This window comes from Anoplophora glabripennis, unplaced genomic scaffold (assembly GCF_000390285.2).
Source record: "Anoplophora glabripennis isolate ALB-LARVAE unplaced genomic scaffold, Agla_2.0 scaffold1291, whole genome shotgun sequence".
Classification (NCBI taxonomy): Eukaryota; Metazoa; Arthropoda; class Insecta; order Coleoptera; family Cerambycidae; genus Anoplophora; species Anoplophora glabripennis.
This window is the reverse complement of record NW_019419704.1, coordinates 21,737-43,583: the sequence shown is the minus strand read 5'-3', so window position 1 is coordinate 43,583 and position 21,847 is coordinate 21,737. Positions and strand designations below refer to the sequence as shown.

Below are 21,847 nucleotides of genomic sequence, written 5' to 3'. Positions count from 1 at the left end.
TTTTTTTAAGTCTGTTGGGGACAAACCATAGTAGGTCGTCTGGCAACACTGGGTGGAACCAGTGTCAGATCAATATAGAATGAGACTATCCAAACGTAAAGTGATTTTTCTTTCACTGAGATAACGTCCTGCATAACCAGCAGACGAAAAGCTCCATGTCGTTATGGAGAAACATTTCAGCAGGTATTTTGCATAAACATGTGGATTAGTTTCATCAGTAGCTTTTCACTTGGTCCTATTACCAAATTGTCTGGATGGTAACGGTTGTTCAGATTTTTGCAAAATACTCTTCTGAAATTGTTTGACATTTAATTTACGTAATCACATGTATTTTATATGCACGACGAAGCACCATCGCACTTCACTCGCAATATCAGAGAACATTCAACGAAAAAAGTTTTTGAAATATGTACGGTATTGGCTTTTTTTATTTTTTTACTTATGAAAGGTCAATTACAGCCACAATATTTTGAACAAAACATTTTTAATTTATAACGAGGAATTTTTCAAAATATTGTAAATTTTCACAATGTATTTGTTTTTTAATTTGTACCATTAATTATAACCGGCCATGATTTAGTACGATAGTTTTTGGTTATATTTTATCAAAAAAGTGGTTGCCGTACAGGAATTAATGATCTTATGATCTTACTCAATTCCAAAATACAAGTAATTGTTTATAAACTTTTGAATTAACCATAATTTTCAGACGGCATAGTTGTTAAGAATTATTTGGAGAGATAAAGAATCGTAGAATCGAAGTCGTACATTTTTCAATTACTTGAAACAATGGAAGCTAAACTAATGGGTTGCGCCCTGTATTTCTAACCCCTGTATCAGCAGATAGGTACGGCGTCACTAAAAAAGTTATCTACGTATCAATCCGAAACTTGCAGTATAAATGTCGTGCTGTAGTAAATCACCAAAAACCGGGCCAAAATTTTCAGAAAATCAAAAATTTTTCTGGCTTCTGGTATGGCTATTAATGTTTTGCCGAACCCCCCCTTAGTGGACAGGTTTAGCTTACCTGTGTACTCACCTGTACCAATAAGAATTGACGGCATGGTTTCTAAAGTTATTGTTATATGTGGTAGTATTGATTTATAAGTAATTCATGCTGGGTCAAATGACCCGTTGAAAATTTCCGATGGGCTTGTAGTTTAATACTTCGTATAAATTATTTGGAAAAGAATACAGCTTCAGGTATTGATGTAGTTAGTGTTGAACTTATAAAATCATGTTGCTTACAAGTTACAGATCAATTAGTTTAATAAATAATTTTGGAAAAATCTTTGAGAATTAATTGTCTTAAATGTAGACTTGTCAGTTTTTAAAAAATCAATATTTTGAGTCCGCAACAGCTTGGTTTTCAAGAGGGTAAAAGTACTAGTGATGCTATGAATGAAGTGATTAAAGAAATTACAATCTGGATTCTAGTAAAAAATGTGCTGCAGCTAAGGTATTTGTGTGTTGCAAAATTATGGAATCGGAGGAATTATTGTGCTTGAGCATTTTACTAGTTATTTGACTGGACGAATGCAATTTGTTAAAATCAATGAATGTTTAAGTGATCCGCAAGAAGTGAAAACGGGTGTGCCACAGGGAACAGTGCTTGGTCCCATATTTTTTATGCTCTATATCATTTCTTTATTAACCTTAAATATTGATGGTAAAATAATATCATACGCTGACGATACAGGAGTTATCTTTAGTGGCAAAACTTGGCGGAACGTTTGAGATCAAATGAGGCAGGGTATAACTGCTGTCAAAATTTGGTTAGAAGGCCATCAGTTATCACTAAATATTGGTAAAACCAATTATATAGTATTCCCGATTACTAATGTAAATAGACCTGATTTTGATATGATTAATATCGACGGTTTTAACATGAAAATAAAAGAAGTAAGTTTTATAAAGTATTTCGGTATTAAGAAATATTTTAACCAAAAAATCTTTATAATTTATAAATCCTTAGTGGAATCGCATTTTTGTTATGGTATACTTGCATGGGGTGGTTTATATACTACGGCTTTAAAACAATTATCTGTTGTGCAAAATTATATCTTAAAAATTATTCTAAAAAGTAAATTGTATCGGACAAGATTACTTTATACTGATGGAATCTGTGACGGATCATTATATTTTCATTCTTTATGTAAATTTGTATTTAAAAAAGAGAAACAATGTGTATCAAATACTGTGGTAACACGCAGCATGACAAATGAAGTAGTACAAACGCCGTTTTGCTATAAAACCACAGGTTTAAGATTTGCATTACATCTCGCTCCAAAACTATAGAATATGTTGCCTTTAGAATTAAGAATTTTAAAAAGTTTTCCCTCCTTTGCAAAAGCTATATATAAGTAACAGTTATTTCCTATTTTGGGACACTCAGGTGTGTTTCTTTCTTTTCCTTTATCTTCTTTTATATTGTAATTTCTGTGAAATGTAATAATGTTAATGAATGAATGAATAATGAATAATTTAATGTTGGTTTTAATTTAAGTAAGTTAATTTAAATAATATCATGAGTGACGTCATTGTATCAATATTAAGTGTATTAACAGGGTTCGTAGTTCAAAAGTAATATAGAATTCCCCGACTTAAAAAATCCAGGTCACTTGTAGTTCATTTTTACATACTATTTGGTGTTATGCATTAAACTTTTTCTGGACTGGACTCCCATATTTTTTTTAAACCCAAAATATCTCTTATAGAGTTTTCAAAACCACAAATAAATTTCTCTTTCAAGAACCCAGGGCCGGCTTTCACAAAATTTCCAGTTGCAAGTATCAAATTCCCTCATTTTCATGAATACTTTTAAAATTCTCTGATTATTCCCTGTTTTTTATGAAGAATAATGAATTCCCTGACTTTTCCCGGTATTCCCGGTTTTCCAGGCCACTACTAACCCAGATTAAGTGTATATTGCAATAAAAGTAAATAAATGTTCATTGTTGTGCTTCAACATGTGATATTTAAAATTGCTCCTTTCGTAATCGCAGTCATTACTCTTGAAATATCTTAATTATGCTTCATCTGGTGCTGTTTCATATTTCTCTTGTATTTACTTTTGAAATCGCAGTCATTACATTTGTACATTTCAACCTGGGAAGGATCTTTATGTATCAGTTGATGTTTTTTGATACAACCCTTGTATCTACTTTCGTAATCGCAGTCGTTACATTTGTACATTTGAACCTGTGTAAGATCTTTATGTTTTAGTTGGTGTCGCTTGATATCACCCTTATATTTAGTTTCATAATCGCAGTCGTTACACCTGTACATTTGAACCTGTGCAGGATCTTTATGTTTCACTTGGTGCTGTTTGATATAAGCCTTGTATACAGTTTCGTAATCGCAGTCATTACACCTGTACATTTGAACCTTTGAAGGATCTTTGTGTTTCAGTTGGTGCAGTTTGATATAATACTTGCGTTTAGTTTCGTAATCGCAATCATTACACCTGTATATTTGAACCTTCGAAGGGTCTCTATGCCTCACCAGGTGCCTTTGAAGTAATTTCTTATTTTCAGTTTCATATTCACATGATTCACATTTATACGCTTCCAAATCTTTCTCGTGTCTCGTACAGTGTGCCGTAAAACGGATCTTACTTCCAGTTTCGTAAATACATTTATCACATTTGTACAGTACTTTGTGCTTCTGCTTGGTTTTCATTTCTGATCCATTCTCGTGTTTACATCCATTCTCTTCTGCATCTTTACAGTCGCTTTCCTCGAATGGTCCAATATCGGAGCTCTGCAGTGGCATATCGCTAAAAAAATTGCAAATAGAGTATTTTTGAATATCAGGCTTTAATTTTAAGTGATTATAGGTGACACATGCCACAATATTGCGTTTCACAATATAAAAAAAAATTAATAAAAGATGCTAAATTTATCCTTTAATTGATTTTTGCAAAAGTGGCAAATCGTTACACGCTTAGAATATTGGAGAATTATCTTAATTGGTACTCGAAAAAAAGAAGCTGAACCAGATTGCCTTTTTATTTTATGTTGGTGGACAGTCGGTAAGGAGGTGTAAGTAAGGAACTCTAGAAGGAAAGACGACCCTCGAATCTTCAGGAGTAAGCATAGGGGAACATTGGTAGGAAAGTCCGATGCCAAGGAGAAACGAACTTACTTTGTACTGGGGAATGCCGATCAACACTACAGTCGTACAGTCTTATCGTACTTGGCTTTTTTTACAGTCGATTGATTAAGTAAACAAACTGTTCGCAGGATATTACTATTTAAACGCACATTAACTACAAAATCAGGTTTTCACATTTTAATCACAGAGAAAGTTAATCGTTTATCGGAGATTAGCGCCTGACTAAATTAATTAAGTTCGTTAACAATGAATTATTATAATTCAATGACCGTAATTTTATCTCACGATTATTGTCAAGGTTACAACAAACTTGCTAAAATATTTAGCTGCAAGGCACTTTGCTGCAAATTTCGTGCAAACCCGCCATAAAAACTTTTATGATTTTACAGATTCATTCGTAAATTGACGGAAATGTTGCAGCAAATTTATTTTGTTTAGTTGGTACATATTTACACTTTTCAATTTTAAAACTAAAATTCCACGTTTGATAATACATATCTTACATTTGTTTTTGCCCCTGCAAAATATTCGGCTATTTTAGTGTTTCTACACTAAATAAATTTTGAGTTGGCAATGAGCACATAAAAATTGCAGCTTTCTTTGTTCCACGTGTCTGACGTCTCAATTGCGAAGTATATTTCTTCAGATATGTGTCTACTAAGCATTAAAAGCGCAGTAAAAAGTAGATTAATGACCGAATAATACGGTAGGCCAAGAATCACTCTCGATAAACCTTTGTGGGTCAGCAGTCAGGAGCAGTTTTGACTGATCACCCTGTATATGATCGATAAACTGCATAGCTGATCTCTCAACTCATAAATGCCACAGTAATGTGAGCAGTTCTGAACGGCTTTAAGTAAAACAAAATAATGCATATCTGTTTTGCATTAGACTTTTCCGTTACAAATTTTTGTAAAAAAAATTAATTATTACATGTTGTACATAGTAAATTGCATCACTATTTGAAACATACATGTTAAGATTCACAATGAATATTGGTTAATAAAAAACTACATTTCTAAGCAAAGACAGAGCAGGCGTATTCAGTTCATAACTAGACATAAATGAGGATCGGGTGCTATGAAAAAATGTAGTCAGTTTCGTATTATTGAGATTATGTTTGCGAAATCAAGTTCTGTGAATTATTCTCGAATTATTTTTCGATTTGTTTTTGTTTTTGCAGTAGAACCTCGATTGTCCGGGCCAGCCGGGACCGAATCGTTGCTGGATAATCGAAAACACGGTTAATCGAAATAAATAATATACACGTGCGCCGTTGCCAAGTTTCTGTTGCAACTTTTGGCATCTATTTATACATATTCGGAAAAAAATAATAATTGAGAAATGGAAATATATAATTTTACTCAATATGTACTGACAGTAATGATTTTATAACACGGTAAGTATAGACCTTAATAATTTCCACAAAAGCTAGTCTAAAATCACTTGTCCTCTGTTTCGGTCAGGTTTTTATGTTTTAACCAATGTTTTTCACGGCAGGCAATTGTGATCGGTGTTGTATCCACACTTGTTACTCTTAGTCCAGCCGGTATCTGTTTCAAAGAGTCCTTATTTGGGTGAATCGTATATCCACGGAGATTTTTGGCTTTTGGCTTTCAAATATCAATAGAAATAAAAATTTTTATGCGCATAAAAAAAAAGTGGGCTTAACTTTTGGCGGCACAACATGTTAAAAAAAATTAGAAAAATGTCATATTTTTCTTCTATTTAATTATGTATCTTCTCAAGAGTTGATTTTAGGCGAAAATGGAAGAGGAAAAAAATGTTCGTAATTAAATTTTACAAAATATGACTAGATACAAATCGAATGAATCATGATTATTATTGTAAAAATCGAAAAAATCGCCAGAAATGGGGTTAAAAACATTACTTATTAGGGAATTTTTTGGGATCTTTAAACTGGGTATAGGACCTTCATACTTGGCTCAAGAAAACTTCATGTTATGTAGAATCATCACATCAAATTTCATCAAAATCGGTTCTATAGATTTTGCATAATAATTTTGCAATCCAGATTTTGAAAAAATATTTGCAAATTTTCAAAATTCTGCACAGCAAAAACCAAGGCCCTTAGATACTTATTTATTGTTTAAAATATAAGCAAATGAGAAATTAACTCATTATATTACAAAAATACAAAATTATAGTACAAAAATTCGATCAATGTTATAACAAGCGCCAGAGCTCTCCTAATTGACGGATTCGAATTTTTCAAAAAGCGTTTGGAAGCTTGAGAGCCCTTCTATATGCGATTCAATTTTCAAGTATCTAAGGGCCTTGGTTTTTGCTGTGCAAAATTTTGAAAATTTGCAATTTTTTTTAAATCTTGATTGCATAATTATTATGCAAAATCTATCAAACCGATTTTGATGAAATTTGGTGTGATGATTCTACATAACATGAACTTTTCTTGAGCCAAGTATGAAGGTCCTATACCCAATTTAAAAACCCCAACAAAATTCCATAAGAAGTAATGTTTTTTAACCCCATTTTTGGCGATTTTTTCGATTTTTACAATAATAATCATGATTAATTCGATTTGTATCTAGTCATGTTTTGTAAAATTTAATTACAAACATTTTATTCCCCTTCCATTTTCGCCTAAAATCAACTCTTGAAGAGATACATAATTAAATAGGAAGAAAGTATGACATTTTTCATACAACATATTGTGCCGCCAAAAATTAAGCCCACGTTTTTTTTTATGCACATAGAAAATGTTTCATTTCTAGTGATATTTTAAAGCCAATAAGTCAAAAATCTCCGTGGATATACGATTCACCCAAACCAAAACAGATATCGCCTAGTCTATCTCAAATGCCTTCAATTTTGTCTATATTTTGTATGGTGAAGAAAGAGCGGCAATTTACACCTGCAAAAGTTTTTTGTGCATCAACTGAGGTCTCCACAAAGACTCCTTAGGCTGGGTTGTTGGCAAAGCACACCGATACATTTACATTTAAGAAGGCGCCGTATGCTTCGATATGTGATACTTAATAGCACTCCCATTTTCAGTTTCGCAACTGCAGTTGCACTTGAAAGTACAGTTGGTTGCTGATAGCATCTCGGTAACTCCTGCATTTAGTTTCGTAACTACAGTCTTTACGTTTGAACTTGCGAAAGACGTTTATGTTTCAGTTGATCTCGTTTGATATTACTCCCACATTTAGTTTCGTAATCGCACTCCTTACAACTGTACATTTGAACCTGTGAAGGATCCTTATGTTTCAGTTGGTGGGATTGTATAGCTCTTCTGTATTTAGTTTCGTAATCGCAGTCCTTACACTTGTACATCTGAACTTGAGAAGGATCTTTATGTTTCAGTGTGTGACTTTTGATATTATTTTTGTATTTAGTTACGAAATCGCAGTCGTTACACCTGTACATTTGGGCCTGTGAAGGATCTTTATGTTTCAGTTGGTGGGATTGTATAGCTCTTCTGTATTTAGTTTCGTAATCGCAGTCCTTACACCCGTACATTTGAACTTGAGAAGAATCTTTATGTTTCAGTGTGTGACTTTTGATATTAGTTTTGTATCTAGTTTCAAATTCGCAGTCTTTACACTTATACAAATGAACTTGAGAAGGATTTTTATGTTTCGGTTTGTGATTTTTGATATTACCTTTGTATCTAGTTTCAAAATCGCAGTCTTTACACTTACACATATGAACTTGAGAAGAGAGAAGATTTTTATGTTTCAGTTTGTGATTTTTGAGATTACATTTGTATTTACTTTCGTAGTCGCAGTCGTTACACCTGTACATTTGAACTTGTGAAGGATCTTTATGTTTCAGCTGATGTTGTTTAATATGATTCTTTAATTTAGTTTCGTAACTACATTCGTTACACCTGTACATTTGAACCTGCGAAGGATCTTTATGTTTCAGTTGGTGGTATTGGATAACATAACTGTATTTAGTTTCAAATTCGCAGTCGTTACATTTGTACATTTTCACCTGCAAGGGCTCTTTATGTTTCAGTTGATGCCGTTTCATATAATTGCTGTACTTAGTTTCATAATTGCAGTCGTTACACCTGTACATTTGAACCTTCGAAGGGTCTTTATGCCTCACCAGGTGTCTCCGAAGTAATTTCTTATTTTCAGTTTCATACTCACACGATTCACATTTATACGCTTCCAAACCATTCTCATGTCTCGCACAGTGTGCCGTAAAACGGATCTTACGTTCAGTTTCGTAAATACATTTATCACATTTGTACAATACTTTGTGCTTCTGCTTGGTTTTCACTTCTGATCCACTCTCACGTTTACATCCATCGTCTACTCCATCTTTACACTCGTTTTCCTCGAATGGTATAATATCTGAGGTCTGCAATGGCGTGTCGCTGAAAAAATTGCATATACAGGGTACTTTTAAAAATCAGGTTTTAATCTTAAGGGGTCAGATGACACATGCCAAAATATTGCGTTTCACAAAAAATGAATCTACTTAATAAACAGACACATTTACATTTGAAGTTAATGAGATGTATGACTGTGACTCTGCAACTATTATTTTACATTTGATCTGAAATAACTCAGGGCTTGCTGTCACTCTTAAACTTGATCGAATTATGTGTTATTAAAAAGGATAGTAACTTCCACAAGGCATTATTTAATTTTTATTATAGTGAAATAATTTTCTACTGTTCAAATAGTGCAATAAAAAACTATAAAGTTGGTGTAACGTTAAAATTTTAATCTTGGTATAATTTTGAACAATTATAGAGTAAACCGCTCAAAAATCAAACAACTTCTAGTAGTATACAACCAAATATACATAAAATTCACATTTCTTTCCTAAAGAGATATTTAAATAAATTTGAGTAGGTAGTTTTATTATGTTAAATGTTAATCAGTATATTATTATTATTATTATTTAAAGTTAAGCAGTTAAAATTAAATAACGCTATTTGTTAAAAATTATGGGATCTTTTGTTATTTCTGTTAAGAAGCAATTTTCGACGATATTAACATTTTACAGTGTTCCTTTGGGATATATTACAAAATTGCATTATAACTGTGACCGTATTGTTTGGAAACGGTGCTAACGGCTCATAGTTTCGCCTGCATTGCCGGATTTAAAGACATCTGCTCACATTTTCAACACCTAGATAAATTATACAAGCTATTATATGTATATTGCTCACTACCAAGCCACCCTCCGACAACGTAAGTCATTATTTGTTGTTTTCCGCGATCGACTAGACCTTAACGTGGTGTAAATCTCGATTTTAGCGCTTTTTAGTACATGGTGCATATTCTGGTACATTGTGCATCCTTTCTACCGGTCATATCTACACCCAATAGTTGCGGCAGAAAGGTGAATACTTGCCGACTGGCTTACAAATCGTACGACTCGGAAATTGTGGAAAATTGGGAGCTGTTGCAGTATACCGGCTGTCCCATCAAACTGCTCCGCCATTTGGCTGTACCCCTACGTTGAAAATCCACAGATAAGCTGTAGTTTTAGTTATCTTTTTTCCTTTAATTATATTGGATTTATTATCCCTACTTTTCTGAATCTGTATATAAATACGTTTTATTATTGATTTGATGAGTGATAATTCATACCAATGAAGGCAATTATCGTAATTATGTCTTGATACACGTCTATTATCGTTTTTTTTTATACATATATATGTGCGTATGAATTTTGTCTTGTATGTTTTTTTTACAACTGTTTTTTTATAAGTAAATTCCAAAAATTATTATCACCTATTTATAATATTTTTAATATATCTTTTTATTGTGCGTGATCAAGAGCGGTTGAGTTTATACTTATAAATTATTGTCATCTTTACACAAGTATATTTGTCGTTTCTATAATTTTCATTGTTGAAACTAAGATCCAATTCTGATGCTACAAACGTGTTATTAAATTTATATTTTTGAATATTTGAATATTCTTATCGTTTTCTGATAAAAAAAAATATTCAATGCAGGAAACTCGATTCAAAGAAAGGTATTAAACTCCGTATTTATGGATTTTTGCTAAACTTGAGATTGATACGAAAGATATAATTTTTTTGGAAAAAAAATGTATTTTCGAACATCGCTTTGCTACGCAATTATTGCCAAATAAAATTGTAAAAAGTTGTATTTCCTTCCTCCAATCTCGACTACTTACTAACTTCTCTAGCACAACAGTTTTTTTTATAAACTAACCCAAAAATACTTTCTCTACATTCCAAAATATACATTTTTTGGCGATTGTGTAGCATTGTGAATATTAATTTTTTTTATTCGTTGAAAAAAAATTTTAATTTTTGCAAAAGAAAGATTTTCAATATGAAGAAATGAATAAAAGACGCAAAATTTATCGTTTGATTTTTATCAAAATTGGTAATTTCAATCATTCGGATCGCAATAAAATATTCCAAAATATCCTGTCTTTTCATCATTTATAAACTTAAATCAAGTTTAGCGAAAATCCCTAAATATGCAATGTTTTACATTTTTTTTTAAATCAAGTTTCTGGCATTAAAAATAAATTTTTTGTCGAAAAACGATAAGAAAGTATTTTCAAAATACTACTGTATCATAAAAATTGAAACAAAGTTGCATTCATTTTAATTAAATGATTTTACTGTGTAAGGTCCTCTTTGCTAGAAGATGTCATATCAATGCTTTGTAATCATCCGATAAATACAAAACAGTGTTTAAAAAAAAAGTAAAAACTAGGTTCATGACCGAATAATACGGTAGGTCAAGATTCACTCTCGATAAACCTTTGTGGGTCAGCAGCCAGGAGCAGTTTTGACTGATCACCCTGTATATGATCGACAAACTGCATAGCTGATCTGTCAACCCATAAATGCCACAGTAATGTGAGCAGTTCTGAACGGCTTTAAGTAAAACAAAATAATGCATATCTGTTTTGCATTAGACTTTTCCGTTACAAATTTTTGTAAAAAAAATTAATTATTACATGTTGTACATAGTAAATTGTATCGTACATAGTAAATTGTATCACTATTTGAAACATACATGTTAAGATTCACTATGAATATTGGTTAATAAAAAACTACATTTCTAAGCATAGACAGAGCAGATGTATTCAGTTCATAACTAGACATAAAGGAGGATCGGGTGCTATGAAAATATGCAGTCAAATTCGTATTATTGAGGTACATATATTATGTTTGCGAAATCGAATTTTGTGAATTATTTTTCGATTTGTTTTTGTTTTTGTAGAAGAACCTCGATTGTCCTGGCCAGCCGGGACCGAATCGTTGCTGGATAATCGAAAACACGGTTAATCGAAATAAATAATATACTCGTGTGCCGTTGCCAAGTTTCTGTTGCAACTTTTGGCATCTATTTACACATATTCGGAAAAAATAATAATTGAGAAATGGAAATATATAATTTTACTCAATTTCTACAAACAAGTCAATCTAATTACTTTCTAGTCATAAAGAAAATTTTTCTTTGCACTGTCAGCAATGATTTTATAACACGGTGAGTATAGTCCTTAATAATTTCCACAAATGCTAGTCTAAAATCACTTGTCTTGTTTCGGTCAGATTTTTATGTTTTAACCAATGTTTTTCATGGCAGACAATTGTGATCGGTGTTGTATCCACACTTGTTACTCTTAGTCCAGACGGTATCTGTTTCAAAGAGTCCTTATTTAGGCGAATCGTATATCCAAGGAGATTTTTGGCTTTTTGGCTTTAAAATATCACTAGAAATTAAAATTTTTCTATGCGCATAAAAAAAACGTAGGCTTAAATTTTGGCGGCACAATATGTTAAAAAAATTCGAAAAATGTCATTTTTTTCCTATTTAATTATGTATCTTCTTAAGAGTTGATTTTTGGCGAAAATGGAAGAGGAAAAAAATGTTTGTGATTAAATTTTACAAAATATGACTAGTTACAAATCAAATGAATCGTGATTATTATTGTAAAAATCGAAAAAAATCGACAAAAATGGGGTTAAAAAATATTACTTTTTAAGGAATTTTTTGGGATATTTAAATTGGGTATATGACCTTCATACCTGGCTCAAGAAAAGTTCAAATTATGTAGAATCATCACACCCAATTTCATCGGTTCTATACATTTTGCATAATAATTTTGCAATCCAGATTTTGAAAAAATATTCGCAAATTTTCAAAATTTTGCACAGCAAAAACCAAGGCCCTTAGATACTTGAAAATTGAATCATACATAGAAGGGATCTCAAGCTATCAAACGCTTTTTTAAAAATTCCGATCCGTCAATTAGGAGAGCTCTGGCGTTTGTTTAAACATTCGTCGAATTTTTGTACTATAATTTTGTATTTTTGTAATATAATGAGTTAATTTCTCATTTGCTTATATTTTAAACAATAAATAATATTTGGATGTATACTTTAATCACAAAAGAAATGATGATTAAATTAATAATTAATTAATTACTAATTTTTGACATATTTTGAAAATATTTGTTGTTTAATCTTGATCTTTTATAAACAGTATATAAGTTTATGCACTTACCTTTGATACAATAAAAAAATAAAGTTGATAATTAAAGGAAGTTTACAAGTAAATAATTATCGGACTGTTGGAAAACCAATAATTATTATTAACGATAGGCATTTGAAAATACGATAATTGTTTTTTTTAAATCGCGAGACATCGATTTAAAAAAAAATCCTCTAGAAGCCGAGATATTAAAAATTTTTAAGCACGTCGCGGTTTTGAACTCATTCAAAATTCAAGCAGATTCATTTTCGAGCAGGCCGAAGCGCCACCACCACCACCTGTACAATGTTCTTAAATTTCTCGCTTGCATAAATAATTTTAAACACGTTTTAAAGTAGGTTGCCAATGAAGAAAAGTATTGCAAACTTAAACCTGGTAAGTACTCGGAATACCAAAGGTATTTTTCAAAAAATTGGCCCGGATGTCCCAGTACATTTAGTATAAATGACGGTTAACTTTGGTCGGCTATAATTACGTAACTAATTGACCAATCGATCTGTTTTTTTTTTAAAGAAGCGTCTTTCCAGTAACTTTTAAAACCTGCTTTAAAAAATTTGATTTGATTGAATATTCACAAAGTTTTTCTAATTATTCTAGTCTAAAAATTGGACCAATGTTTAAACAGGCGCCAGAGCTCTCCTAATTGACGCATTCGAATTTTTCAAAAAGCGTTTGAAAGCTTGAGAGCCCTTCTATATGTGATTCAATTTTCAAGTATCTAAGGGCCTTGGTTTTTGCTCTGCAAAATTTTGAAAATTTGCAATTTTTTTTTTCTGGGTTGCAAAATTATTATGCAAAATCGATCGAACCGATTTTGATGAATCTACATAACATGAACTTTTCTTGAGCCAAGTATGAAGGTACATCCTATACCCAACTTAAAGACCACAAAAATATTCCCTAAGTAATGTTTTTTAACCCCATTTTTCGCGACTTTTTCGATTTTTACAATAATAATCATGATTCATTTGATTTGTATCTAGTCATATTTTGTAAAATTTAATTACAAACATTTTTTTCCTCTTTCAATTTCGGATAAAATCAACTCTTGAAGAGATACATAATAGGAAGGTATGACATTTTTCGAATTTTTTTAACATATTGTGCCGCCAAAAGTTAAGCCCATGTTTTTTTTTATGCACATAGAATAATTTTCATTTCTAGTGATATTTTAAAGCCAAAAAGTCAAAAATCTCCGCGGATATACTATTCACCCAAACTAAAACAGTTACCGCCTTGTCTATCTCAAATGCTTTCAATTTTGGCTATATTTTGTATGGTGAAGAAAGAGCGGCAATTTACACCTGCAAAAGTTTTTTGTGCATCAACTGAGGTCTCCTCAAAGACTCCTTACGCTAGGTTGTTGGCAAAGCACACCGATACATTTGTATTTAAGAAGGCACCCTATGCTTCAACATGTGATAATTAATAGCACTCCCATTTTGTTTCGCAACTGCAGTTGCACTTGAAAGTACAGTTGGTGATTTTTGGTAGCATCTCGCTAACTCCTGTATTTAGTTTCGTAACTACAGTCTTTACGTTTGAACTTGCGAAGGACGTTTATGTTTCAGTTGATGTCGTTTGATATTACTACCACATTCAGTTTCGTAATCGCACTTCTTACAACTACGTTTGAACCTGTGAAGGATCTTTATGTTTCAGTTGGTGGGATCGTCTAGCTCTTCTGCATTTAGTTTCGTAATCGCAGTCCTTACACTTGTACATCTGAACTTGAGAAGGATCTTTATGTTTCAGTTGGTGGTATTGGATAACATAACTGTATTTAGTTTCAAATTCGCAGTCGTTACATTTGTACATTTTCACCTGCAAGGGCTCTTTGTGTTTCAGTTGATGTCGTTTCATATAATTGCTGTACTTAGTTTCATAATTGCAGTCGTTACACCTGTACATTTGGGCCTGTGAAGGATCTTTATGTTTCAGTTGGTGGTATTGGATAACATAACTGTATTTAGTTTCAAATTCGCAGTCGTTACATTTGTACATTTTCACCTGCAAGGGCTCTTTATGTTTCAGTTGATGCCGTTTCATATAATTGCTGTACTTAGTTTCATAATTGCAGTCGTTACACCTGTACATTTGAACCTTCGAAGGGTCTTTATGTCTCACCAGGTGTCTCCGAAGTAATTTCTTATTTTCAGTTTCATACTCACACGATTCACATTTATACGCTTCCAAACCATTCTCATGTCTCGCACAGTGTGCCGTAAAACGGATCTTACGTTCAGTTTCGTAAATACATTTATCACATTTGTACAATACTTTGTGCTTTTGCTTGGTTTTCACTTCTGATCCATTCTCATGTTTACATCCATCGTCTACTCCATCTTTACACTCGTTTTCCTCGAATGGTATAATATCTGAGGTCTGCAATGGCGTGTCGCTGAAAAAATTGCATATACAGGGTACTTTTAAAAATCAGGTTTTAATTTTAAGGGGTCAGATGGCACATGCCAAAATATTGCGTTTCACAAAAAATGAATCTACTTAATAAACAGACACATTTACATTTGAAGTTAATGAGATGTATGACTGTGACTCTGCAACTATTATTTTACATTTGATCTGAAATAACTCAGGGCTTGCTGTCACTCTTAAACTTGATCGAATTATGTGTTATTAAAAAGGATAGTAACTTGCCACAATGCATTATTTAATTTTTATTATAGTGAAATAATTTTCTACTGTTCAAATAGTGCAATAAAAAACTATAAAGTTGGTGTAACGTTAAAATTTTAATCTTGGTATAATTTTGAATAATTATAGAGTAAACCGCTCAACAATCAAACAACTTCTAGTAGTATACAACCAAATATACATAAAATTCACATTTCTTTCCTATAGAGATATTTGAATAAATTTGAGTAGGTAGTTTTATTATGTTAAATGTTAATCAGTATATTATTATTATTATTTAAAGTTAAGCAGTTAAAATTAAATAATGCCCTTTGTTAAAAATTATGGGATATTTTGTTATTTCTGTTACGAATTATTGGCGTAGTCTCGAATATTCATAGAACAGCGTTTTTGCGGCAATTCAAAGCACAAAAACCATTCGTATCAATATACTTATCATTCTTAGAGAGTTAGCTATTAAAGTGTGAAGCAGGTGAATTATTGCAATTTTTGACGATATTAACATTTTAAAGTGTTCCTTTGGGATATATTACAAAATTGCATTATAACTGTGACCGTATTGTTTGGAAATGGTGCTAACGGCTCATAGTTTCAGCTGCATTGCTGGATTTAAAGACATCTGCCCACATTTTCAACACCTAGATAAATTATACAAACTATTATATGTATATAGCTCACTACCAAGCCACCCTCCAACCACGTAAGTCATTAAGACTAAATTAATTAAATTCATTAACAATGCATTATTATAATTCAATAACTGTGATTTTATCTCACGATTATTGTCAAGTTTATAACAAACTTCCTGCAAGGCACTTTGCTGCAAATTTCGTGCAAACCGGCCATAAAAACTTTTACTATTTTACAGATTCATTTGTAAATTGAAGGAAATTGTTTCTTCAGTTCGAAAACTAAAATTCCACGTTTGATAATACATATCTTACATTGGTTTTTGCCCCCGCAAAATATTCGGGTATTTTAGTGTTTCTACACTAAATAAATTTTGAGTTGGCAATGAGCACATAAAAATTGCAGCTTTCTTTGTTCCACATGTCTGACGTCTCGATTGAATATTCGCAGTTTTTCTAATTGTTTATAAGTCCAAAAATTCGACCAATGTTTAAACACGTGCCAGAGCTCTCCTAATTGACGGATTGGAATTTTTCAAAAAGCGTTTGAAAGCTTGAGAGCCTTTCTATGTGTGATTCAATTTTCAAATATTTAAGGGCCTTGGTTTTTGCTGTGCAAAATTTTGAAAATTTGCAATTTTTTTTCAAAATCTGGATTGCAAAATTATTATGCAAAATCCATCAAACCGATTTTGATGAAATTTTGTTTGATGATTCTACATAACATGAACTTTTCTTGATATGAAGGTCCTATACCCAATTTAAAGACCCCAAAAAAAATTCCCTAAGTATTGTTTTTTAACCGCATTTTTGCGATTTTTTCGATTTTTACAATAAGAATCATGATTCATTTGATTTGTATCTAGTCATATTTTGTAAAATTTAATTGCAAAAAAATTTTTCCTGTTCCATTTTCGCCTAAAATCAACTCTTGAAGAGATACGTAATTAAATAGGAAGAAAAGTATGTCATTTTTTGAATTTTTTTAACATATTGTGCCGCCAAAAGTTAAGCCCACAATTTTTTTTATGGGCATAGACAAATTTTCATTTCTAGTGATATTTTAAAGCCAAAAAGTCAAAAATCTCCATGGATATACGATTCACCCAAACCAAAACAGATACCGCCTAGTCTATTTTAAATGTAGGGTTTCTGGTCGAGACTTCTCGAAGCGAGAATTCCCGGGAAATCTGGCCTTACTCGAGTCGAGGAAAAAGTGTCGAGAAATCGAGAAATTTAAAAATCACGCGCATCTTAAGTTCGTTTCGTTCATGCGTTCAATTCGTTTCTCGACAAATAACTGAGCGGTTAAAGTGGTTTCTCAACTAGCTCATGATTTATTTATTTTAAGTTTTTAAGGATTTAGTTTACTTTGATGATTCTTATTTGTTTAATGTACCTTATAAGTCTGTGTAGAAATTTTATTATAAGCAGATACTTAATGTTGATGTTGATTCTAAAAATATTTAGTTCCTGTTCCTTTTGTTGATTATTTTATTTTTGTTTTGTTAATTAAAAGATTGTGATTATAAGTGATAAAGTAATAGGAAGAACACTTATATTTAATAGCACTCCCATTTTCAGTTTCGCAACGGCAGTTGCACTTGAAAGTACAGTTGGTGATTTTTGGTAGCATCTCGCTAACTCCTGTATTTAGTTTCGTAACTACAGTCTTTACGTTTGAACTTGCGAAGGACGTTTATGTTTCAGTTGATGTCGTTTGATATTACTACCACATTCAGTTTCGTAATCGCACTTCTTACAACTACGTTTGAACCTGTGAAGGATCTTTATGTTTCAGTTGGTGGGATCGTCTAGCTCTTCTGCATTTAGTTTCGTAATCGCAGTCCTTACACTTGTACATCTGAACTTGAGAAGGATCTTTATGTTTCAGTTGGTGGTATTGGATAACATAACTGTATTTAGTTTCAAATTCGCAGTCGTTACATTTGTACATTTTCACCTGCAAGGGCTCTTTGTGTTTCAGTTGATGTCGTTTCATATAATTGCTGTACTTAGTTTCATAATTGCAGTCGTTACACCTGTACATTTGGGCCTGTGAAGGATCTTTATGTTTCAGTTGGTGGTATTGGATAACATAACTGTATTTAGTTTCAAATTCGCAGTCGTTACATTTGTACATTTTCACCTGCAAGGGCTCTTTGTGTTTCAGTTGATGTCGTTTCATATAATTGCTGTACTTAGTTTCGTAATTACAGTCGTTGCACCTGTACATTTGAACCTGTGTGTGCCTCAATAGGTGTCTCCGAAGTAAGTTCTTATTTTCAGTTTCGTACTCACACGATTCACATTTATACGCTTCCAAACCGTTCTCATGTCTCGCACAGTGTGCCGTAAAACGGATCTTACGTTCAGTTTCGTAAATACATTTATCACATTTGTACAATACTTTGCGCTTCTGCTTGGTTTTCACTTCTGATCCACTCTCACGTTTACATCCATCGTCTACTCCATCTTTACAGTCGTTTTCCTCGAATGGTACAATATCTGAGGTCTGCAATGGCGTGTCGCTGAAAAAATTGCATATACAGGGTACTTTTAGTAATCAGGTTTTAATTTTAAGGGGTTATAGCTGACACATGCCAAAATATTGCGTTTCACAAAAAATGAATCTAATAAACAGGTATACAGTAAAATCTCTATAATCCGGCACTACAGTACAACGACACGTCCAGTAATTCGGCCTTATTTTTTTCCGCCTGTCACTACGCATGTTGCGTTTGTCTACTATCTTTGAGGAACATAGTTATAGTTTAGTTGCCGCAATGGGAGCGCTGTTTATTCATCCTCTACACTTATTTGCACAAAATTACGTTTGTCCAATATACGTTTATTCGACGGTGTTAAATTTGGTAGTGCAAGTAATTTAAAATGTCAAGAGAAAACATGAAACACCATTATTGAAAGAAAAGAGATTAGACAAAGGTAAAAAAATGTGCAAGCTTGCCAAATAATACCAATAAAAACAATTATTAGTACCTTTACAGCAATCTAACGTTCTTATTTCACAACAGAAAGAGCCGTAATTTGGTACTGGGAGACAAGAAGATATGAGCAATCCCTTTTCGTCGGAAGAAAATTTCTGCGGCCACTAATTTCAGTTATGAAACATTCAATTGTTTTTTTTTTGGGCGCCATTTTGGGATCTTGAGAGTGTCGATAGAGGATAAAATTACGAACAAGTCAATATGTAACACTGCTATTTTATTTGAAACAATAACCCATAAAATTAAAGAAATTCAATAATTTATTTAAAAAATTAACAAAATCTTGTTAAACCAAAATGGATTTCTCATATCTTCTTATCTCCCAGTACCTTTCAGTTCTTTCTGTTGCGAAATAAGGACACTAGACGGCATTTTCTAAAATCGCTGTTTTCAGTTTTTTTTCACAATATTTCAACAACGGCAGCAGATATCTTTGATCTGTTTGGTTTATTTTAATGACCCCGAAAAGGCGTAACTTGTTTCTGATTTGAGTCACCCTGTAGCCACGAAAAACGGACTACCCTGTATATGTACCAGTCTCGTTAATAAACAATTAAAAGTAACGTTTTTTAATTCGTGACATTCAAATAGTGCAATAAAAAGTATATAATTGGAATAAGATCAGAAATTTCGTTTCTGGATATTTTATTGATAAGAAACTCAGATCAAACAGTTGTGACATTTTGGTAAGTCTGTAACTGGCAGCGACCAGGTACATTTGCCACGGCATAACAACCGGAAGAGCCATTGTACTTTAAACTTATTAGTTGGGGTAGGCTTTTGAATTGACATTCCTCTCACCCTTACTAAGGATACTTTCGTTTCTTTTTTTATTTTTTCAATTTTTTCAATATTTAATAATTTCTCATGAAAAAGAATTTGGATTTTTGCAAAAACAACATTTTCAATATAAAAAATCGAATAAAAAGTCAAGTTTGACGTTTAAATTCATAGCCAACTTTTGAATTTTCGATGATTTTAAATAACAGTTACGATACGTATCATTAGTTATTCGTGTTTAAGTAATAATTTTTTAGGTCCGCCAACGGGTTAAAAAATTCCGTCACATTTTAGTGGTGCATCATCCCCTTATCAACCCTTTAAATGCTCCAATTGAACTCTACTCACCGTCGGTTAATGGTCTTGGTACACTCACACCCTGTACCAAATTTGGTTTTTCTAAGTTCAAATATAACGCGATATTGATTTTTCTCGAAACTTGAAACTTTCAAAGCCTATAACGTCTCAGGGGTACAGCTTAGTATAGGGGTAAGTTATGTCAAATCTCACTATATTTTGGGTGCCCCTGCATGCCACTGCTCTGTGTCGGTTCTTATGCAAAACACCCTGTATAAGTATCATTATTATTATTATTATCTGCCCGCATTTTTTTTCCTAAATTATCTTTTTCAAACATCATGTTTTAGGTATTTTTTTCTCGATACAACATTGGATACTATTACTAGAAATTCCAAATTTTGCCTGAGGTCCGATATATGAGGAACGATCGAAGATACATTGGGAAAAACTATAATATAATAATTTGTTTTTGACTTTTGACGATTGTTTAAAAATTTGTATAATATCATTTATAACCGACATAATCTCGTAATTTGTTACAATTAGTTTATTAGATGTTATGTATTTAATTATATAAATCACGACAGTGTCAAGACCACGGGCCGCCATTTTTTAAATTAATGTTAAAATAATCTTCTCTTACCTCCATTCCTCATCTTCGGATTTTATGTCGACACTTTCAGCTTTGATGGACATTTCCATCTCGTTAACATCCAATTTTTTGTCCAAGTCTTCCGTCTTAACAAATAAATTAAGTGAAGACGTTTCTGTTTGACTTTCTGTGTCTGAACAATCCAAAATACTTTTAATTTTTTCATCTACCTCTGAGCAATCTTTTAGGAAACTGTTGTGAGTGCACAGAGAATCGAAGCAGGGCTTACATACAATGGGATCTTTGACGATGTTTATAATCTGCAAAGTATAGTTTATTAAATTCTGACAGACGCAAGTATTTAATATCATTGATACCATTTCAGGAACTAATTTCTCGATAGCTTCAAGTTCCTCTTCACCAATGCACCTAAACTCACTTTCTACTGGCTGGATACACAATCGACATATTTTCTGACTGCAAACTAATTCACTTTTCTTTTCCTGCATGTACACTTCTCTTAGGTCGAGCTGTAACATTTTGTCGCTATCCACATAAGGTACAATTGTATTGTCTGTATTCAGACATGTTGATTTAAATTCTGACGCCGCATTTAGCTTTCTTCTGCAAACGTTACATATAACCTCTTTGCTCTTGCCATCAAATTTCTGAAAAATATGCAACTTTAACAAGAAAGAAAGTAACTGTGGGGTAAAATAACAAATAAGTTCTAATAATAATTCGTTGACTTACCAATTTCAGCAAAAGACCATCTAGAACATCTCTAATAACGTGGTCTATCACTTCAAAACTTTTACCGGTTATAGATTTATTGCAAAGCCTACACGAAGTTTCCTTAACATCAGCCATTACTCCACATCAATCTTCTTTTAGATATAAATAGAACACAAACACAAAATTATAAAGATGTCAATTCTAACCTCCTCGGCTTCTTGTTGCAACGCATCTTAGGCTAGTTGCAAGTTGCAACCATAGAAAAGGATTTTATATAATTTCCGTTTTCTATGGCTGCAACATAAAACATATAATACAGAGTTACAACCCAGATTAATTCAAACTGGGGTTTTAGTCTGTGGTGTAAATATCAAATTAGTTTTATATCTATTCTGTGGTTTTCTTAACCTTTCTTTTTAAAAATGTATAATATATATTTAGTTGGGATTATGGGATGTTATGTTCATAGGACATAAAACTCATTTAGCTTTAAGGAAGGCCCCCCAGTCATATTGCTGCTCTATTGAAAAACTATAT

The 21,847-nt window shown here is 32.3% G+C and overlaps 1 protein-coding gene across 1 annotated transcript; it reads right to left on the bottom strand.

Moving 5' to 3' along the window:
- Positions 1-3,024: 3,024 nt before the first annotated feature.
- On the bottom strand, positions 3,025-21,493 carry LOC108914601 (zinc finger protein 729-like). Its single transcript, XM_018720443.2, has 10 exons — positions 21,329-21,493; positions 20,953-21,243; positions 20,627-20,895; positions 17,994-18,426; positions 17,665-17,858; positions 14,622-15,012; positions 14,242-14,435; positions 8,087-8,485; positions 3,481-3,778; positions 3,025-3,201 (listed from the first exon to the last, which is right to left on the bottom strand). Exons 1-10 carry the CDS (start codon positions 21,443-21,445, stop codon positions 3,025-3,027), a joined length of 2,763 nt encoding a protein of 920 aa, XP_018575959.1. The 5' UTR covers positions 21,446-21,493.
- Positions 21,494-21,847: the final 354 nt, after the last annotated feature.

Bases quoted from the DNA above. Each gene is read 5' to 3' on its own strand.
- LOC108914601 (XM_018720443.2), bottom strand. From the start codon at position 21,445: ATGGCTGATGTTAAGGAAACTTCGTGTAGGCTTTGCAATAAATCTATA. The intron at 21,244-21,328 runs GTAAGTCAACGA...CATATTTTTCAG, and splicing joins ATGGTCTTTTGCTGAAATTG to AAATTTGATGGCAAGAGCAA. The intron at 3,779-8,086 runs GTACAAATGTAA...CAATTTTTTTAG, and splicing joins GAGCCCTTGCAGGTGAAAAT to CGATATGCCACTGCAGAGCT.